Source organism: Rhinopithecus roxellana, chromosome 16, assembly GCF_007565055.1.
Source record: "Rhinopithecus roxellana isolate Shanxi Qingling chromosome 16, ASM756505v1, whole genome shotgun sequence".
NCBI lineage: Eukaryota > Metazoa > Chordata > Mammalia > Primates > Cercopithecidae > Rhinopithecus > Rhinopithecus roxellana.
In genome coordinates, this window is record NC_044564.1 from 78,764,404 (window position 1) to 78,781,844 (window position 17,441).

A 17,441-nucleotide genomic window follows, 5' to 3' on the forward strand; every position below is an offset into this window, starting at 1 on the left:
GAGTTAAATGCTTACTGATAACATTTAATTTATGACTTAGTTCCATATGCATATCTGATGTCACATTATTTTAAAAATTTATTTAATGGACATACTGCCCTTTCTTCCCATGTTCACATTTCATGAAACAATTTCCTTCAAATCCTTCACATGTATCTTTAGTATCAGTATCCTTTTTTTGACTTTGAGTTACTGTGTTTCTTTAAAATCTTTATCTCAAGAATAAAAAAGTCCAAATTCCGATAATAAAGGTAAATTATCCAAATTTACACCGTTGAAATCAATTATAAATGGAAACTAGGGCCTGTTTCACTAATCTCAGGTATTAACAACTTTAACTCTAATAAACAAAAATCAAGTTTATTAAGGAATGCAGATATCAAGATACCTGTTAGATTTTCACGAGTTTTTTAAAAACATCTAAAAGTGTGCATATACTACATTATTCAAAATAAAGCAATTAAGAAAACATTAATGAGTGATTTTTATAAATTTTTACAATACTGACCCTGCCTTATACTCTGGTAAGTATGTTATGTTATGTTATCCCAATTAATTCTCATCATAATCTTTGTGGCAAACAAGCTAACAGTACCCTTAGTCCAAAGCAACAACAACAAAACACTGTTATTTTGTTTTGAGGAAAACAAACAGAAAAAGCAATCAAAGTCGCTAAAGCAGATTCATTTCTTTTTTTTTTTCTTGAGACGGAGTCTTGCTCTGTTGCCCAGGCTGGAGTGCAGTGGCACGATCTCGGGCTCACTGCAACTGAACCACCTCCCAGATTCAAGTGATTCTCATGCCAGAGTAGCTGTGATTACAGGCGCCCACCTCCATGCCCAGCTAATTTTTGTAATTTTAGTAGAGATAGGGTTTCACCATGTTAGCCAGGCTAGTCTTGAATTCCTGACCTCAGGCAGTTCGCCCACCTTGGCCTCCCAAAATGCTGGGATTACAGGCATGAGCCACTGCACCAGGCCAGCAGATTCATTTCTAATGGGCAATTGAAAATGAACTTGTGTTATTTCTGAGGGCCACTAATTTTTTAAAGGTAAGATCTTTATTTTTCAAATGCTTGACTCATTGATGTTCATTAATTTTTTTTAAAAAAACATTAAGAGCCTGGGTGGGTAGAATTCACATTTTCTACCTTTAATTTTTTTTATTAAAGTCATCATAAATTACTTACTTTACATTTGTGTAAGGCTTCTTAGAAAGTATTATGGATCCTTTACCAGATTGTATATTTGTGGTGGACATAGTTGTTTAATACCACAATAGAAATCTCTATTCATATTAAGTATCCAATTCCTGACACATGTTGGGAAGAGAAACAACCTTGATGACATCTCAAACAGTCTGTGAATATGTGAAAAAATTAATTAAAGAGACTTACCTAATATTTGTGTAGGGTTTGCTTGGTCAAATGTGACAGCCTCTTTTTTAGGGAAATAAATATTCATTGTTTTAGATGCAGCTGCTCGGTAGGCACTATTCCCTATTTAAAGAATAGAAGATGATGGTAACCATAAGTAGTGATCAAAAATGAGATTTTACTAACTATATGACTTAGTTTTGACAATTATTGAGATACGCAACTATTCAGTGCATGCAATAAACAAGCAACCTCAAGGGGAAAAATATCCACAATATTTTGGTTAATTTATATTTATTGATATAATATTTTTTGCTTTGGGGAATGGAAGCTTAAATGTAGAACAAGATCATCTCATAGTTTCTACTTCTTTTTTTTCTTTCTGAGACAGGGTGCAGTGGTGCAATTACAGCTCACTACAGCCTCGACCTTCTGGGTTCAAGCGATCCTCCCACCTCAGCCTCCCAAAGTGCTTGGATTACAGGTGTGAACCACCAAGCCTGGTCTAAGATTCAATCTAAATTATACATTTTAAAAAATGTCAAAGAATAGCATATAATTATATGAAACTTTCCATTCTCATCTTCTCTAAGGCATGCTGATCTCTCCCTTTTTATGTCTTCTATCGCTTATTCCAAATGATGTAGTAGGCATTATCGTTTGCTCTAATCTTTTTCTGCATCATCTTTATAAATTCCCAAGTTATAAATCCCTGAAGGACAGGAGTCCTAGTCTTTTTTTTTTTTTTTTTTTAATTATTTTATTAAGTTTCAGAGTACATGTGCAGGATGTGCAAGTTTGTTACATAGGTAAATGTGTGCCATGATGGTTTGCTGAGGAGTCCTAGCCTTTTTTTTTTTTTTTTTTTTTTTTTGGAGACAGAGTCTCACTCTGTTGCCCAGGCTGGAGTACAGTGGCGGAATCTCGGCTCACTGCAACCTCCACCTCCTGAGTTCAAGCAATTCTCCTGCCTCAGCCTCCAGAATAGCTGGGATTACAGGCATGTACCACCACACCTGGCTAATTTTTGTATTTTTAGTAGAGACAGGGTTTCACCATATTGGCCAGGCTGGTCTTGAACTCCTGACCTCGTCATCCGCCTGCCTCGGCCTCCCAAAGTGCTGGGATTACAGGCGTGAGCCACCGTGCCCGGCCACCTTTGGGATTTTTATGAAAGCTCCATCATGGAGGCATGACTGATTTTTTTTTTTTTTTTTACAGACATGAGCCACCAGGCCCGTCCAAGTCCTAGTCTTTTACACTTTTTTTCACATCTTAAGTCTCTATTATATGAACAGAACTCAGTATCTGATCATGAACAAACTGGCACATGATGAAAATTCATCAATATTCAATGAATAAAGTGACTTCAATTAAGTATAATTTAAATCTAATTTACATCTCAAATTTCAAATCTGAATCAGTGTAGACCCATTTTGTTTTAATGTATGTACATTTAAGGTACTGTGCAAAAATATGAATAAAAGATTCATTTTAATATTCTGAGTATATCAGGAATAGAAAGGGATGAAGGTAAAGATGAAACACTTAGTGAGACTGGTGTATAAAATTAATTCTGTTTATAAAGAATAAATTTTTCTCGACATAAAAATTAGCTATATAACACACTGCATTCTTGGTCATTATAGTCTAGTAGTTGTGTTAAGAATGCAAATATTAATCAAATATCATCCAAATACGTATAATGAAAAGTTCCCTGATGGAAAAGTTCAGGATGCAATGAAAGATAAGAGTAGGTGATCTAGCAAAGGACATATGTGTGTATTCAGAAAAATTTCACTGAGCTTATCTAATTTGTATTACACAATTAAGTAAAAAAGAAAAGGCAGAAAAACAGCCAATAATTTGTGGTCTAAATGACAAGGCAAAGGGCAATACATAAGTATGTCAAAAGAAAACAGTGAGTTCAAAGCTCTGGAGGTAGAAAACAGTATTACATGCTCAAGAAACTGACACCAGTCAGTATGGCTGGACAGAGGAAAGCCAGAGAGGAATGTGAGGCAAAGCAAAATAAAAATATTCACTGGGAAGCCACTGAAGAGTTTTTTAATCAAGGGAGGTGCATAAACATAAGAGTAAACAATAAAATGATCACTGTCTGCAATATGGATCATGGAGAGACCAATTTGGAAGTTATTTCATTATTCTAGGCAAGAGGTGACATTAGCTTGTACTAAGGTATATAAAGCTCCAATATACACACCATACTGTTAAAAACTAACTTCTGGAAAATGGGAGGGAGCACTGTTAACTTTTGTTAACAAGTACAGCTAACAATTACTAAGCATCAATTTGGTAAAAAGTTATTTACATAAATTTTATAATTTTAAGCTCTTAATTCTAGGAAGTAGATATTACTTCAACTTTGCAAATGAGAAAAACAAAAGCACAGACACATCAAATAAATTGTTCAAGGTCAAGCAGATAAAAAGTAGTAGAGCTGAGATTTGAATTTAGATTCTCACTCCAGAATTCATAATCTTAATTAGAGTTACTATGTTATACGTCAGTATTGCTAACCAATGTTACTTATGCAATTAAAAAATAGCTTACAAAATCACATGCCACGTGATGGACATGGTAGCATGCGCATGTAAACCCAAACTACTCAGGAGGCTGAGGTGCGAGGATCATGTGAGCCCCGGAGTTTGAGCCCAGCCCAGGCAACAAAACAAGATCCCATCTCAAAAGTAATAAAAAATAAAAACACATGCTAGGTTAGTTATTGAGTGGTAGGTTTATGGGTGTTTATTTTAATGATGAATAACATATATGTTACTCAATTTCTCTTATATAAATTACGAAGAATATAAAAATTAAGTAGAAAAAAAAATGCCAAGGTATCTGTCAAACTTGAAAGAGATGAACCACAAATTTATCTCTGTGTTTTACTGGCAGCCAATACAGAGGAAAACATACCAGCACATATTCAATGAACAAGTTAGGTATGTCAGACTGTAGACTAGATAACTAAGGATTAAAAAACAATTAGTTGCTCAGAAGAATGATAGCTATTCCAGGCCTAAATCACAGAAGCAAATTCTTTCCTGAGTCTTCTTAAAGAGACCAATTTATAATCCAGTGAATAACATTCTCAACACATTAAGTAAGAATGAAGAGATGAGAATAAACATAGACTTTGTAATAGAAGTGAGGAAAGCAGACTTACTACAGTAAAACAGTAGTTTCTGTTCCTAGATGCATATTAGAATCACACTGGAAGATTATAAAACTACCCTTTGCCAAGTCCCTAACTCACAGCAGAATTAGACTAAGTAAGCATCTCTGGGGATAAGGCTGAAGTACGTTTGGAAAGCTCCCCAGATGATTCTAATACGTAGTAATGAGACAATTCTGAGAAAACTCGAAAAGCCAGACAAGTTTGGTCTTGATTTACTACATAAAAAGTTCTCAACCAAGAAAATGACACAAATTTTCTTACTCTTTTCATTAAATAAAAGTTCCAATGAATTTTTAACATCTAAAAAAAGGAAAAAGAAACAAAAAGTATGTACCTGTAAATGGATCAACTCCGGCCATGGTAGTTCCTATACTTGTAGAACCTGGTACATAACGACCAGCACCTACAATACAATAATACTCGTAGTAAGCAAAGGTGACTGCAAATTACAAAGTTCAAACTCTCCTTTGCTTATTTCCATTATTAAGCAGAATTCACAATGGTGTCATACTATACATAATAAATATGCCATAAATTTAATACAGAAAAATGCTGAGAACAGTGCCTGGGCATGTCATAAGTGCCCAATAAATGTTAGCTACAAAGTAAACATTACATGCCTTAATTGTAGAAGTTTAGTAAATTACAAAAATGTAAGTGGATTGGAGAGAAATAAAAGTTTGCAGAAAGAAATGTGAATGCTATTTTATTGAAGTAAAGGGGTGGGACTAACTAGCACATAAGACAATTGGAAAAGACTCAGGTAAGTTAGAGATACTATGACAACAGCCCAGTCACATTTTATTATAGATAATACTTGTGGCTGTCCTATTGAAAATAGAAAGAAGGAAAGATAAAAAGTAAGTATAGAGAGAGAATCAGCAGGATTTGGAGATATTCAGAATACTGGATCAGCCTTTATGGGAAGAAGAAAAATGAGCTACTGTTCTAGCCTCTCTCAATTTACACTCCAGGAGTTGTTATAATCGGTGCAACACATACAGAAAAGCCAAATTAAAAAAGCAAAACCAGAAAAAGAGTAAGATTAATTAAAATAATGAGAAACACAGAATAAATGGGTTTGTTGAAATTTAACCATATGCCAGCTAATCATCTTCTATGCATATATTCATTATAGTATTCTATAGATACCATTATAATTCACAATATTTTAGAAGCAGAAGGCTGAATAACTTGCCCAAGGCATTAAGCTCTTAAGAGGTAAAGTACCATCTCACACTTTTCTAAATATGGTTTTCTGACCACCTGAATGAATCACAGTTTCAATACACAGATTTCCAGAGTCCACTCATAACCCAGGGGTACTCCAACCTGGCTCCACTTTAGAAACACTTGGGGAACTTTAAGATCGCTAGGCATGGTGGCTCACGCCTGTAAACCCAGCACTTTGGGAGGCTGAGGTGGGCGGATCACCTGAGATCAGGAGTTCGAGACCAGCCTGCCCAACATGGAGAAACCCCGGTCTCTACTAAAAGTACAAAATTAGCCAGGCATGGTGGCGCATGCCTGCAATCCTGGCTATTCAGGAGGCTGAGGCAGGAGAATTGCTTAAACATGCGAGGCAGAGGTTGTGGTGAGCTGAGATCGCACCATTGCACTCCAGCCCGGGCAACAAGAGCAAAACTCTTGACTCGAAAAACAGAAAAAAAAATCTGGCCGGGCGCCGTGGCTCAAGCCTGTAATCCCAGCACTTTGGGAGGCCGAGACGGGCGGATCACGAGGTCAGGAGATTGAGACCATCCTGGCTAACACGGTGAAACCCCGTCTCTACTAAAAATACAAAAAACTAGCCGGGCGAGGTGGCGGGCGCCTGTAGTCCCAGCTACTTCGGAGGCTGAGGCAGGAGAATGGCATAAACCCGGGAGGCGGAGCTTGCAGTGAGCTGAGATCCGGCCACTGCACTCCAGCCCGGGCGACAGAGCAAGACTCCGTCTCAAAAAAAAAAAAAAAAAAAAAAAAAATCTAAAATCAAACTACCACCAAGGTCATTTATTTAATTAGAATCCTTTGGTGAGAGATCAGATCATGAATAGTTTTAGTTTTAACCTCCTCACTAATCTATTGAATCAGAATCTCTTGGCTGTAGAACACTGGGATAAGTAATTTAAACAAGCTTCCCAGATCATTCTAATAAACATTAGCAGTTTAAGGACAGCATAAATTAATATGGGAAAGAAAGAAGAATTAAGATTGACTTTAAGTTGTAGCCAGACAGGGAAATCTTTTGGCCCCAGTGCCACTGACAAAGTTCGGAAAACATCATCATCAACAATGACTAACATACACTGATGGCCTAAATATACGCCAGGCATTTTGCTTAACACTTACACATATTATGCCATTTTATTTTCATACCTCAATATGGTAGAGGCTGTTATATATTTATATAAAAGGTATTCAATTATCCTAATGATACCCTAATTCTCTTGGACATTGTGTATGCTATCTTGCATATCTGCATAATCACTGCATCTTCTGAGTTACTGACATTATGGAACAGTGAGATATACTCTGGTTATAATGGCCCCCGGAGTTTTCTTGATTTTGGTGGTATTAGTTGAAGCTTGGTATGTTCTTTCTGTTCCGGAAAAAAAGGCGCCAAAGTGATTTGGATTCTCACTTGGTATTAAGTTTCAGGGCATCACTGTTTCTGAACTGCTGATAAAGAGAAAGCCATCTTATCTAGTCTTCAGATCCTTACTACCATTTGAAATCACATTATGTTATCAAAGACTTCCTTAACAGCCACTGTACCATCACAGCATTTAGTGCGATAGTCAATTATTTTCATTTACTGGTTATCAATGCACATTGTACAACCATTTGCATCTGGGCCACAAGAACATTCACAGGAAAAAGGAAGCTCACTGACAGCAATCCACAACTTCATGACACTAACTTAACATTGTATGTTTGTCCAATCTCTGGCTTACAGAGGACTGTAGATTGTGATTTTTATAGCTCACAGTACTAATCTGCAAGGCCAGTGGATATCTAAAGGCTATGATCTCTTCCCAAACTGAGTATACTGTCGAGGAACTCTGTCTGAAGATCCAACAACAGCATCATGTAAGATATCAAAAGCCATTCTGAAAATAGAGACTTCTTCAGCTGCCTTAAAGTCTAACTCTGGCAACTTTTTCCAGTAGTGTTGACGCTGAGGCATGCATACCTTGGTAAATAAATTCATTTTGAAGAGATACACCAACACTTCAAGGGCTTCAAGAAGGACATTAATAACTTAGATTAGGAAGACTATTCCTGGGTAGCTGGGTGGAATGTCTCCTTCCATGTTAAGTCAAAATATGCCTGGGGAGACTTCTTGATTGTACTGCTCCATCCAATAGCAGGGACTCACATGGCTCCTTCTCTGCTCGTGATTGGTAGCATCTCGCCAGTGATAGCACTCATGCTGTGTCTTGGTTGGTGGGTTCCCCTATTATCTAATTTCACAGATAAAAAAAATAGGCTCAGACAGGTTAAGTAACTTGCCAACTTCTCACAGCAAGTAAGTGGTAGAGCCCAATTTTGAACCAAGGTTTGTCTGACTCTAAAACCTATGTTCTTAACTACACTGCTCTCCTGGTGGGAAGGACTCCTGGAGAAAACAATGAGTTCTAGTAATATGCTATTTAAAATTCATGAGGAAATCTACACAACTACTCCAGGAAAAAGCAAAAATCAGAAGTTAAAGAAAAGGAGATCCATCAAAATTGAAAATACAGATAAGGGAATTATCAGTTACTGGATGACATCTCCAAGATATAAAGCCATGTAATGCAAGATGCTATACATTTAGTGAAGAAAGATACATGAATCAAAACTGTATCCCACCTGTAAAAGGATCTGCTGTGGGTAGTGTGTTAGAAGATCCTGAAGAGCCCGGAACATACCGACCACCACCTGTGCATGCAAAACAAAGAAAAGGCAGAAGTGCACCAAAGTTCTGAATTTTTCAAACAGCACAATGCTTGTTTTAGAAGAACCTACATTTGGAGAAAAACAGAAGAGCAAAACTTTCACATGATAGAATGACGAAAACTATAGTTAGAAGTCTTATAGCTGGGAAAAAACTGAAATTTTAATGAGTATCCAAGTTTTGTTTTCTTAACTTTAATGTTTTATTTCATCTTAGCCCCAGCACTTAAATATTAAAGCTTAATTCAAATATCAAAAAGAGAATTGCAGGTGATATCTGACCTAAATATATATACATACAATCAATTCCTGTGTCTGTTCCTATACAAACTCACAAGAATTCCTGCTGTTGTTGTTATCAAAACCACAGGCACTAAATGTTAATCTTTTAGAGCTCCAGGTTCATTAATTCATGTGTCAAACAATGGACTCAGTGCTGGGGATCCAGTAGGGGACAAAATTGCTAATATCCACTGAAGCTTACAACCCACTGGAGAAGAGAATTAGAAAGGGGATGAAAACTACAAAGGAAAGAGATTTCCATTTATACATTTATGAATGTGTGGCATATGTGCCTATGTTTTGTTAGTACCTCTAGGGAAATAATCAGGTTGTCCACAAAAACAAAAAAAAGTAAGGATGCTTATAAAGTTAAGAGTCTTAGAAGGGCAAAACAAGCCAAGTGCTTCCTAGGTTTCCAGACAAAGTCAGCTGCTTTAATTCCTTTCCTGTATCCCACATGCAAAATAGCTTACACAGTACTACAATCTGTGTTCACTCTTTTGAACTATAGTCTAAAATTCCAACAACAAAAATATCCAGATACTAAGCACTTATTTTCTTTTTAAGTGCAAGTATTTGGAGGATCAGATCATCTGTAATTCAGTAGTGAGTTACTTTGATAATTTTTTTTTTTTAATTTTTTATTTTTTTCAGACGGAATCTTGCACTGTCGCCCAGGCTGGAGTGCAATGGCGCAATCTCGGCTCACTGCCACCTCTGCCTCCTGGGTTCATGTGATTCTCCTGCCTCAGTCTCCCAAGGAGCTAGGATTACAGGCGCATATTCACCACATCTGGCTAATTTTTGTATTTCTTTTTTAGTAGAGATGGGGTTTCACTATGTTGGCCAGACTGGTCTTACACTCTTGACCTTGTGATCTGCCCGCCTCGGCCTCCCAAAGTGCTGGCATGAGCCATCGCACCTGGCCTGATAATTCTATTTAAATCAAGATGCAGGTAACATTAGTTTTATTATATGAATGGGCAATGAAATTTTGAAGTAGAAGGATAAGAGATAATTTGGGAATGTGGAGTAGCTTTCAGGGAAGAAAAGGTGGATCTACATAAGGATTTGAGACAGGAATACAATATGAGGTCCTTTTAAACAAGGAAGAGCACTAGCATATGAAAAATGTGAATCAGAAATGACGAGAGGAAAACATTAACAGTCAAGTGCCTATCTCAAAATGTTATTTAGAGGAGGCATTTTTATTTCCTCCTATACCAGTCTCCAGAACTCACATTAATATTACTAGGATTAGATTCCACTTCTTAGGAGCCAGAATTTGGACCAGTACCACCACCATTACAATTTACAGACTGTTATGAGCACCTAACTGCATTTATAACATCTGAGATATTGCATACAATGTTACAACTAACTAACTTAAAATGAACGGGTAGAATATAGATCACATATAAACTAAAACTACCCACAGGGTTCACCTTTAGATTTGATGCATGACTGACCAATTTAGCCTCACGTGAAAAAAGAATTATTTACTAAATTTTGCCAAAATATAAAAAGAAACACTATATAAAAGAACTTACAAGTTTGTTTTTGTTTCAAATAACTGAAATTCCATTATAGTATGATTGTATTTTTGAAAGACAATTTACTATTATTTCTGTAAAATACAGAATTACTACATAATTTGAGGCTTAAACATATGAATGTGAAGTAAAACTTTGCTGTAGATGTTGGTATTTATTGAAAAAGCTAAATCACATGAGTGTTTGAAAACATCAAAAATATCAATCAACACTAATGGAACTACGTAAGACTCAATATAAACACTAACTTACCCGTAAATGGATCTGAAAAGCTGGGATTCCCAAGTCCCAACATTTGACCTTTTGTGTTATCAATAATAAATTTAGCCACTTGATCCAGAAACATAGGATTCAAATCATTCTTCTGTAAGAAGTTGTATGCAGTTAACCAGGGATCATCACTGGTATTATATGGCAATTTATATGATGGTCCACCTTCATTGACATCAATTGAGAAAACATAATCAAATTCCTAAAGTAGGAATATAAAAAGGAGACACATGTTTATTAATTTATCTGTTCACATATATTAATAACATACAAGAAAACACAGATGTGTTCTTTATTTTAATAATTATAGTACTTAAATTTTCTCCAAAGTACAGTGCTAAAATCTTCCTTTTTGGCAGATAAAGATTAATAGCCCCCATCTGCATGTGATGCAAAATTAGTATTTCATTAGGGGATGGGGGTGAGGATGAAGGATGGATTACAACTGCATATTAATTCTAGAGCCAAAGGAGAGTTTCCAACTGGTTGATACCAAGGTCAAAATTATTAGCTGTTACTGTGCCCTACTCACCAAAACATGCCGGCATTTTAAGCACTGCCCTGCAGGGTCCCTCATGTCTTGTCAAGTTAAATATAGCCAGGCATGAGGTATTAGATGAAAGGTGGCACAGAAGCTCCCAATACAAAATGGCTGGGAACAGCTTTTGTATAGAAACTACTAAGTGACAGACAATTGCTAATTTGTCTATCAAATGCAGCTCTCACTACATGGAAAGATACTTTTAAAATATCTATTTCAAGACAGGGGGAAAAAAAAGATTATTATCCCACAGTAATGTATTTTTAAATGTCAAAACAAAGAAAATTTTATCACTATGGTGCAAAGGAAACCTTTAATTTGCCTAATGATTTAAGATAACAGTAATTAGAAAGTAGAAGTCGACATACTTTCCCTTCATATAAAACTTTTCCAGATGTTTGCTGATTAGCACCAGATGAGCCAACAACATCACCAATTTTTATCCACCTCCCTTCACTAACACTCCACTGATAGGCTTCGACTTTCTCCCCATCTCTGATTAGACGAGTCTGTCCTTCTCTAGTACCTTAAAATAAAAATTTTAAGAATCAAAGGTAGAATGGCAGTGTAAAATTGAAAAACATTTACATAGAAAATTCTTAACATTAAAATTTACACATAAGAGAATATGGATTTTGTTTTAAAATAAAATTGTATTAAATATTTAAAAATGTAATTTTACTAGAAAGTGGCCAAAAAAAAAAAATAACAGTTAGAAGGAAATACTATTAGTCAAAGGAAGGTTAACAAAACATGATTCTACTAGGAAGCAACTGGCCCATCAAAAATAAAACAAGTTTTATTAGTGAATGTATCTTCCTAACACATTTCATTCCATAAATGGCTCTCCATTAATCCAGTGGCTCAAGCTGAAAAGTAGGAAGGTCTGATACCTTTCTCTCAACCCCATAGCTCCTTCAGCTACTTCTCAGCACCCACTTCAGCTACTTCTATCAGCTCAGTCTTTTTTTTTTTTTTTTGAGACGGAGTTTCACTCTGTCGCCCAGGCTGGAGTGCAGTGGCCAGATCTCAGCTTACTGCAAGCTCCATCTCCCGGGTTCACCCCATTCTCCTGCCTCAGCCTCCCAAGTAGCTGGGATACAGGTGCCCGCCACCTCGCCGGGCTAGTATTTTGTATTTTTTTAGTAGAGACGGGGTTTCACTGTGTTAGCCAGGATAGTCTCGATATCCTGACCTCGTGATCTGCCCATCTCGGCCTCCCAAAGTGCTGGGATTATAGGCTTGAGCCACCGCGCCCGGCCCAGCTCATTCTTTATATCCAGAAAACTGTCTCCTTAGCATCTCCATCATCATCCCTTGGTCCAAGCCACCATCATTTCTCAGTTGGGTTGATTCAATGGCCTCTTACCTGTGCTCTTGGCCCCTGACAGTGTATATTCCACCCAGCAACCTCAGGAATTTTTTCAAAAGTTTAACTAGGTCCTGACACTCTTCTGCTTGAAACCCATCAATGCTTCTAATCTCACTTGGTAAAAGCCTAAACTCTTGAGTAGTATACAAGACCAAATATAAATTGTCCCTACTACCCTATATGATCTTACTTTCTACTATTCCCCCTGTCCCCTCATCTGCCAATTTCAGCCACAGAGCCTTTGCACTGGCTGTTTATTCTGCCTATGATACGCTTTACACAGATATTGGCAGTATTTGCTCCTTTGCCTCTTTAATGACTTTACACAAATGTCACGTTCTCAACAAGGCCTTTAGTGGCGGAGACAGCTATCCATCCTCCAAAGAATCATGCTCTTCTTCCATTGGATACAGCTGTAGTTGTCTAGCCAGAGACTACATTATCTAGTCCCCTTGCATCGGGCAGTCACATGATGTCACATTACTGAGTAATGGTCAGTGAAATCTAGGTGGGTGTAATATATGCCGGTTCTGGCCTAGTCCATCATACTTTAATCTCCCCTCTTACCCCATCTTAATCTGTTTCAATTTGTTATTTTGGTTGACCACATAGAGAAGATCCAGCCTAACACACAGAGGTAGTTGAAAAAGAGAAGACGAGTCTTTTCAGAAAATGTGGATAGGCCAGAAATATAGTTTTTTAAAGGTTATAGTGTACAATCTGAAACAGCATCAATGAATTTTTCATGCTCTATTACACTAAAATCCACTGGTCTATCTTGCACTTTTTTTTTTTTTTTTTTTTTGAGACCGAGTCTTGCTCTGTCACCCAGGCTGGAGTGCAGTGGAGCGATCTCGGCTCACTGCAATCTCTGCCTCCCGGGTTCATGCCATTCTCCCACCTCAGCCTCCCAAGTAGCTGGGACTATAGGTGCCTGCCACCACACCTGGCTAATTTTGTTTTTATATTTTTAGTAGAGACAGGGTTTCACCATGTTGGCCAGGATAGTCTCAATCTCCTGACCTCGTGATCCACCCGCCTTGGCCTCCCAAAGTGCTGGGATTACGGGCATAAGCCACCGTGCCCGGCCATCTTGCACTTTGAATGGCTCTTTTACCCATGTCTGAGTTGGTATGAGATACTAGTCATACAGAAAATAATGGTTCAATGACTTAGGCAGATCTTCTGCATATTTATATAGTTTATTATTCCACATTAAAAAATGGCATTTATTAATATTATCACTGGTATCAATACAAATGGGAAGCTACTAAGTTCCTGGTGGAGATACATTTTTCCCAAATTTCAATTTTCACTCAAACACTTGAATTTTATCTTTGGCAACATATATTGTCAGTTATTTTCCTTGAGGGAACATGCTCACTTTGTTCATTTTCCAAAAAAGCCTGCCAAATACCAAAGCCTAAATAACCATAGTCATTCTTTCAAATAAAAAAAGCACTCCATGAAAAAACTGGCAGTTTAGCCTGCAACTCAAATGACGGCACAAGTTCTTTTCTTTGAGACACCGTAGTATTTTGGTTTATTTTATGTCTACTTTATGTTTTCTCACCCAGAATATTTAAAAAGACATGTCAAAATGTAATAAAATTTATAATTCTTAATATTAATGCCTCATCAAGGACATGCTTAATGGCAAACCGTTTTTTTTTTTTTTTTTTTTTTTTTTTTTTTAAACTACAACTGCATGCAAATAGAACATTACCAGAATGGCTTAATGCCCCTGCCTTGATTTACATACTAATGAACCAATGGTTTCACCCACCATTGTTTTTGTACCATAAGTGCAAACATTAACACAATGTACAAAATTCAAATAATATCTACTATTACAAAAATTACTTTTGACCTCATGGACATCCTGCAAGGATCTCAGAATCCCCAGAGGTCCATGAACTAAGCTTTTAGAAGCACTGGTATAATTATGCATCAAGAGATATACCCAACAAAAGATTTCATTTGAGATGACTACTGTCTTCTGATTTCAAACTCAAATGATTCCCAACTCATTACACAGACAATGCTTGATTTAAACTTTTTTTTTTTTTTTTTGAGACACAGTCACGCTCTGTCACCTGTGCTGGAGTGCAATAGTGTAGTCTCAGCTCAGCCTCGACCTTCTGGGCTCAACCATCCTCCCACTTCAGCCTCCTGAGTGGCTGGGACCATAGGAACATGCCATCACACCTGGCTAATTATGTATTTAAACTCGTTTTTTTTTTTTTTTTTTTTTTGAGAAGTCTCGCTCTGTCACCCAGGCTGGAGTGCAGTGGCCGGACCTCAGCTCACTGCAAGCTCCGCCTCCTGGGTTTACGCCATTCTCCTGCCTCAGCCTCCGAAGTAGCTGGGACTACAGGCGCCCGCCACCTCGCCCGGCTAGTTTTTTGTATTTTTAGTAGAGACGGGGTTTCACCATGTTAGCCAGGATGGTCTCGATCTCCTGACCTCGTGATCCACCCGTCTCGGCCTCCCAAAGTGCTGGGATTACAGGCTTGAGCCACCGCGCCCGGCCTAAACTCGTTTTAATATTCAGTTTGCACAACCCCTCTTAGAGAATCCAATCAACCAAAAAGTATTATATGAGTGCCTTTTGAATGCCTACTGTAAATGGTCTAAGTCTTGGGAGATTTATTTTTTAATTCCTGTTTATGAGAAGCTTAATTCAAAGTCTACCGTGAGACAGAGGCAAGAACATGGTTTCTCATAGTGATTATGTATAATAGTAGAAATTCTCAAAAATCTGCATCTAGCAATAAGAGTAACACTAAAACACGAGCAAAACAACATTTATTTTTCTTCTCTTAATTATTCCAAAAGCCAAATATGGTGAATTTTTCCTACTAGGTACAATAAAATACTTACCAGGTTCATTAAGATGTTCCCTCCCAGGAAGTTGCTCAGCATTGATGTCCCCTAAATCGCCAGTTTTAGAATCAATGGTTGCATGAGACAGCTCTTTTTCAAAAGCCTTGATTTCTTCAGCAGTTGCTGTTCGATCTTCTGATTCTGTAAACACTCTAATAATGCCATCACTGTAAGGAAAAATAAACTGATTTTATAAGTCATTGCCATAATACATTAACATTATCACACCTGAATGATCCATAGTAAAAATCATCTGTATTTGTGAATGAGAAACATTAGCATGTATTAATTGCTGATTACAGCACTGTGCTGACTTCAGCACATACTACTATTATGTCAACTATTTAATAGAAAAATTATCGACAAAGAACAGAGAAATATGTATTTTATACAAGTTCCAATTCCAAGTTAAATATTTACCATCGTAAGAATCTAGAGCTATAGTATGTAGTTTTAAAGTCAATATTATATAGTTATTACCATATAGAGAAAGGTAGTGGGCTAGTTTATTTTATAAAGGGCTCAAAGACCCAATGTAGGGCTTATAATTAGCAGATGTTCAGTAGAAAAATATGGTCTTCCTTTACTATGCCAGTAACTAGCAATGTAACTTCAATCAAGGGGAAAAAAAATGGCCTAATGTTTGGATTAGATGGCCATCCTTAATCTCTTTTCTCAGAAAAATTACTTCATCTCCATGATTTCTTAATTCTAAATTTTGAGATAGGAGAAGCAAATTAGACACTTCCAGTTGTATTAATCCTGGCCCATTCTACAGGAAACCTGTTTCTAACTTAATCATCCACAAACATGTGTATCACTCTTTCTATTGGTTTTTCTTCAACTTCAAATATGCTTGGGGGAAAAAAACTAAGCCTATAAATCACCCCGTCCCAGGCAAAAAATAAAGCACTCACTTTATTAGACCTTCTATCCCTTATAGCTGTCACCTTCTTTTTCTTCTTTTTTTTTTTTTTGAGAGAGGGTCCCACTGTCACCTAGGCTGGAGTGCAGCGGCAGCAATTACAGCTCACTGCAACCCCAAATTCCCGGGCCCAAGCAATCCTCCCACCTCAGTCTCCTGAGCAGCTGGGACTACAGATGCATGCCACCACGCCCAGCTAATTAAAGAATTTTCTTTGTGGAGACAGGGTCTCGGGAGTTCACCCAGGATAGTCTCGAACTCTTGAGCTCAAGCGATCCTCCCCCGACCTCCCAAAGTGCTAGGATTACACGTGTGAGCCACAGCAGCTGGCCTTCTTATTGCTTTCAATGCTACAGTAGCATTATAGAGTAGTCTATGATCCTTCATCCATCTCCTCCAACCCTTTATTTCCTCTTATTTGCCTTTTTTCCTATCGTTTTCTATTCAAAATGTGATTGATGCCAAAAGTCACTAATAACATCTTTCAAACCAAATCCAAATGCTTTCCAAACTTACCATTCCTTGATTCCTCAAACACTTTTTGACACTGATGACAATCTCCCTCCAAAATCTTTCCTTTTCTGTCTCCCAGAAATTTCAACACTTGAATTGCTTTGTTTTGTTTAACCTACTAGCTTCTTTTTCTGTACTAATGGTGTATCATAAAACTTAGTTCTTAGTCTTCTGTTCCTCCCCTATATTTCTTCTCTCAGAGAATGGTGTTCTATGGTTTGCTTTTGGAAGCTTTGCAAAATCTTTATCTTAGCCTCAGTTCTTACACTAGGCTCCAGTTCAAATGACCATGATCCACTGGCATGAGTGTGGCTCACCACCACTGCAGACCTCAGGAAGTCTAAGGCCACAGTTATCACCTTCTGTACCCAACCAATTCTCCCACTTCTCCATTTTTATTAATGGGGACGTCCAATCACCAACAGTTTGAAGCTTTATCCTTTTCTTTCATCCTTTTTCTGACTGTTTTCCTTCTGGATTATCTCATTTATTTTATTTCCTACCCATTAGCATTGTGGGGCCAATGTCTTATAACTTCACACTCCTACTGTATTTGCTTTCTAATATACCTTCCTGTCCATTG

The 17,441-nt window shown here is 37.3% G+C and overlaps 1 protein-coding gene across 3 annotated transcripts in view; it reads right to left on the bottom strand.

Annotated features, from left to right (window-relative positions):
- The window catches only part of PLAA (phospholipase A2 activating protein), a 43,188-nt gene that overhangs the window by 5,200 nt on the left and 20,547 nt on the right, over positions 1-17,441 (bottom strand). For all 3 annotated transcript variants that reach the window (XM_030919539.1, XM_010384462.2, XM_010384463.2), the window contains 6 exons: positions 15,418-15,587; positions 11,531-11,688; positions 10,604-10,823; positions 8,433-8,501; positions 4,912-4,980; positions 1,397-1,498 (listed from right to left, as the gene is read on the bottom strand). In XM_030919539.1, coding sequence (XP_030775399.1) covers positions 1,397-1,498; positions 4,912-4,980; positions 8,433-8,501; positions 10,604-10,823; positions 11,531-11,688; positions 15,418-15,587 — 788 coding nt within the window. The remainder of the gene's footprint in view (positions 1-1,396; positions 1,499-4,911; positions 4,981-8,432; positions 8,502-10,603; positions 10,824-11,530; positions 11,689-15,417; positions 15,588-17,441) is intronic.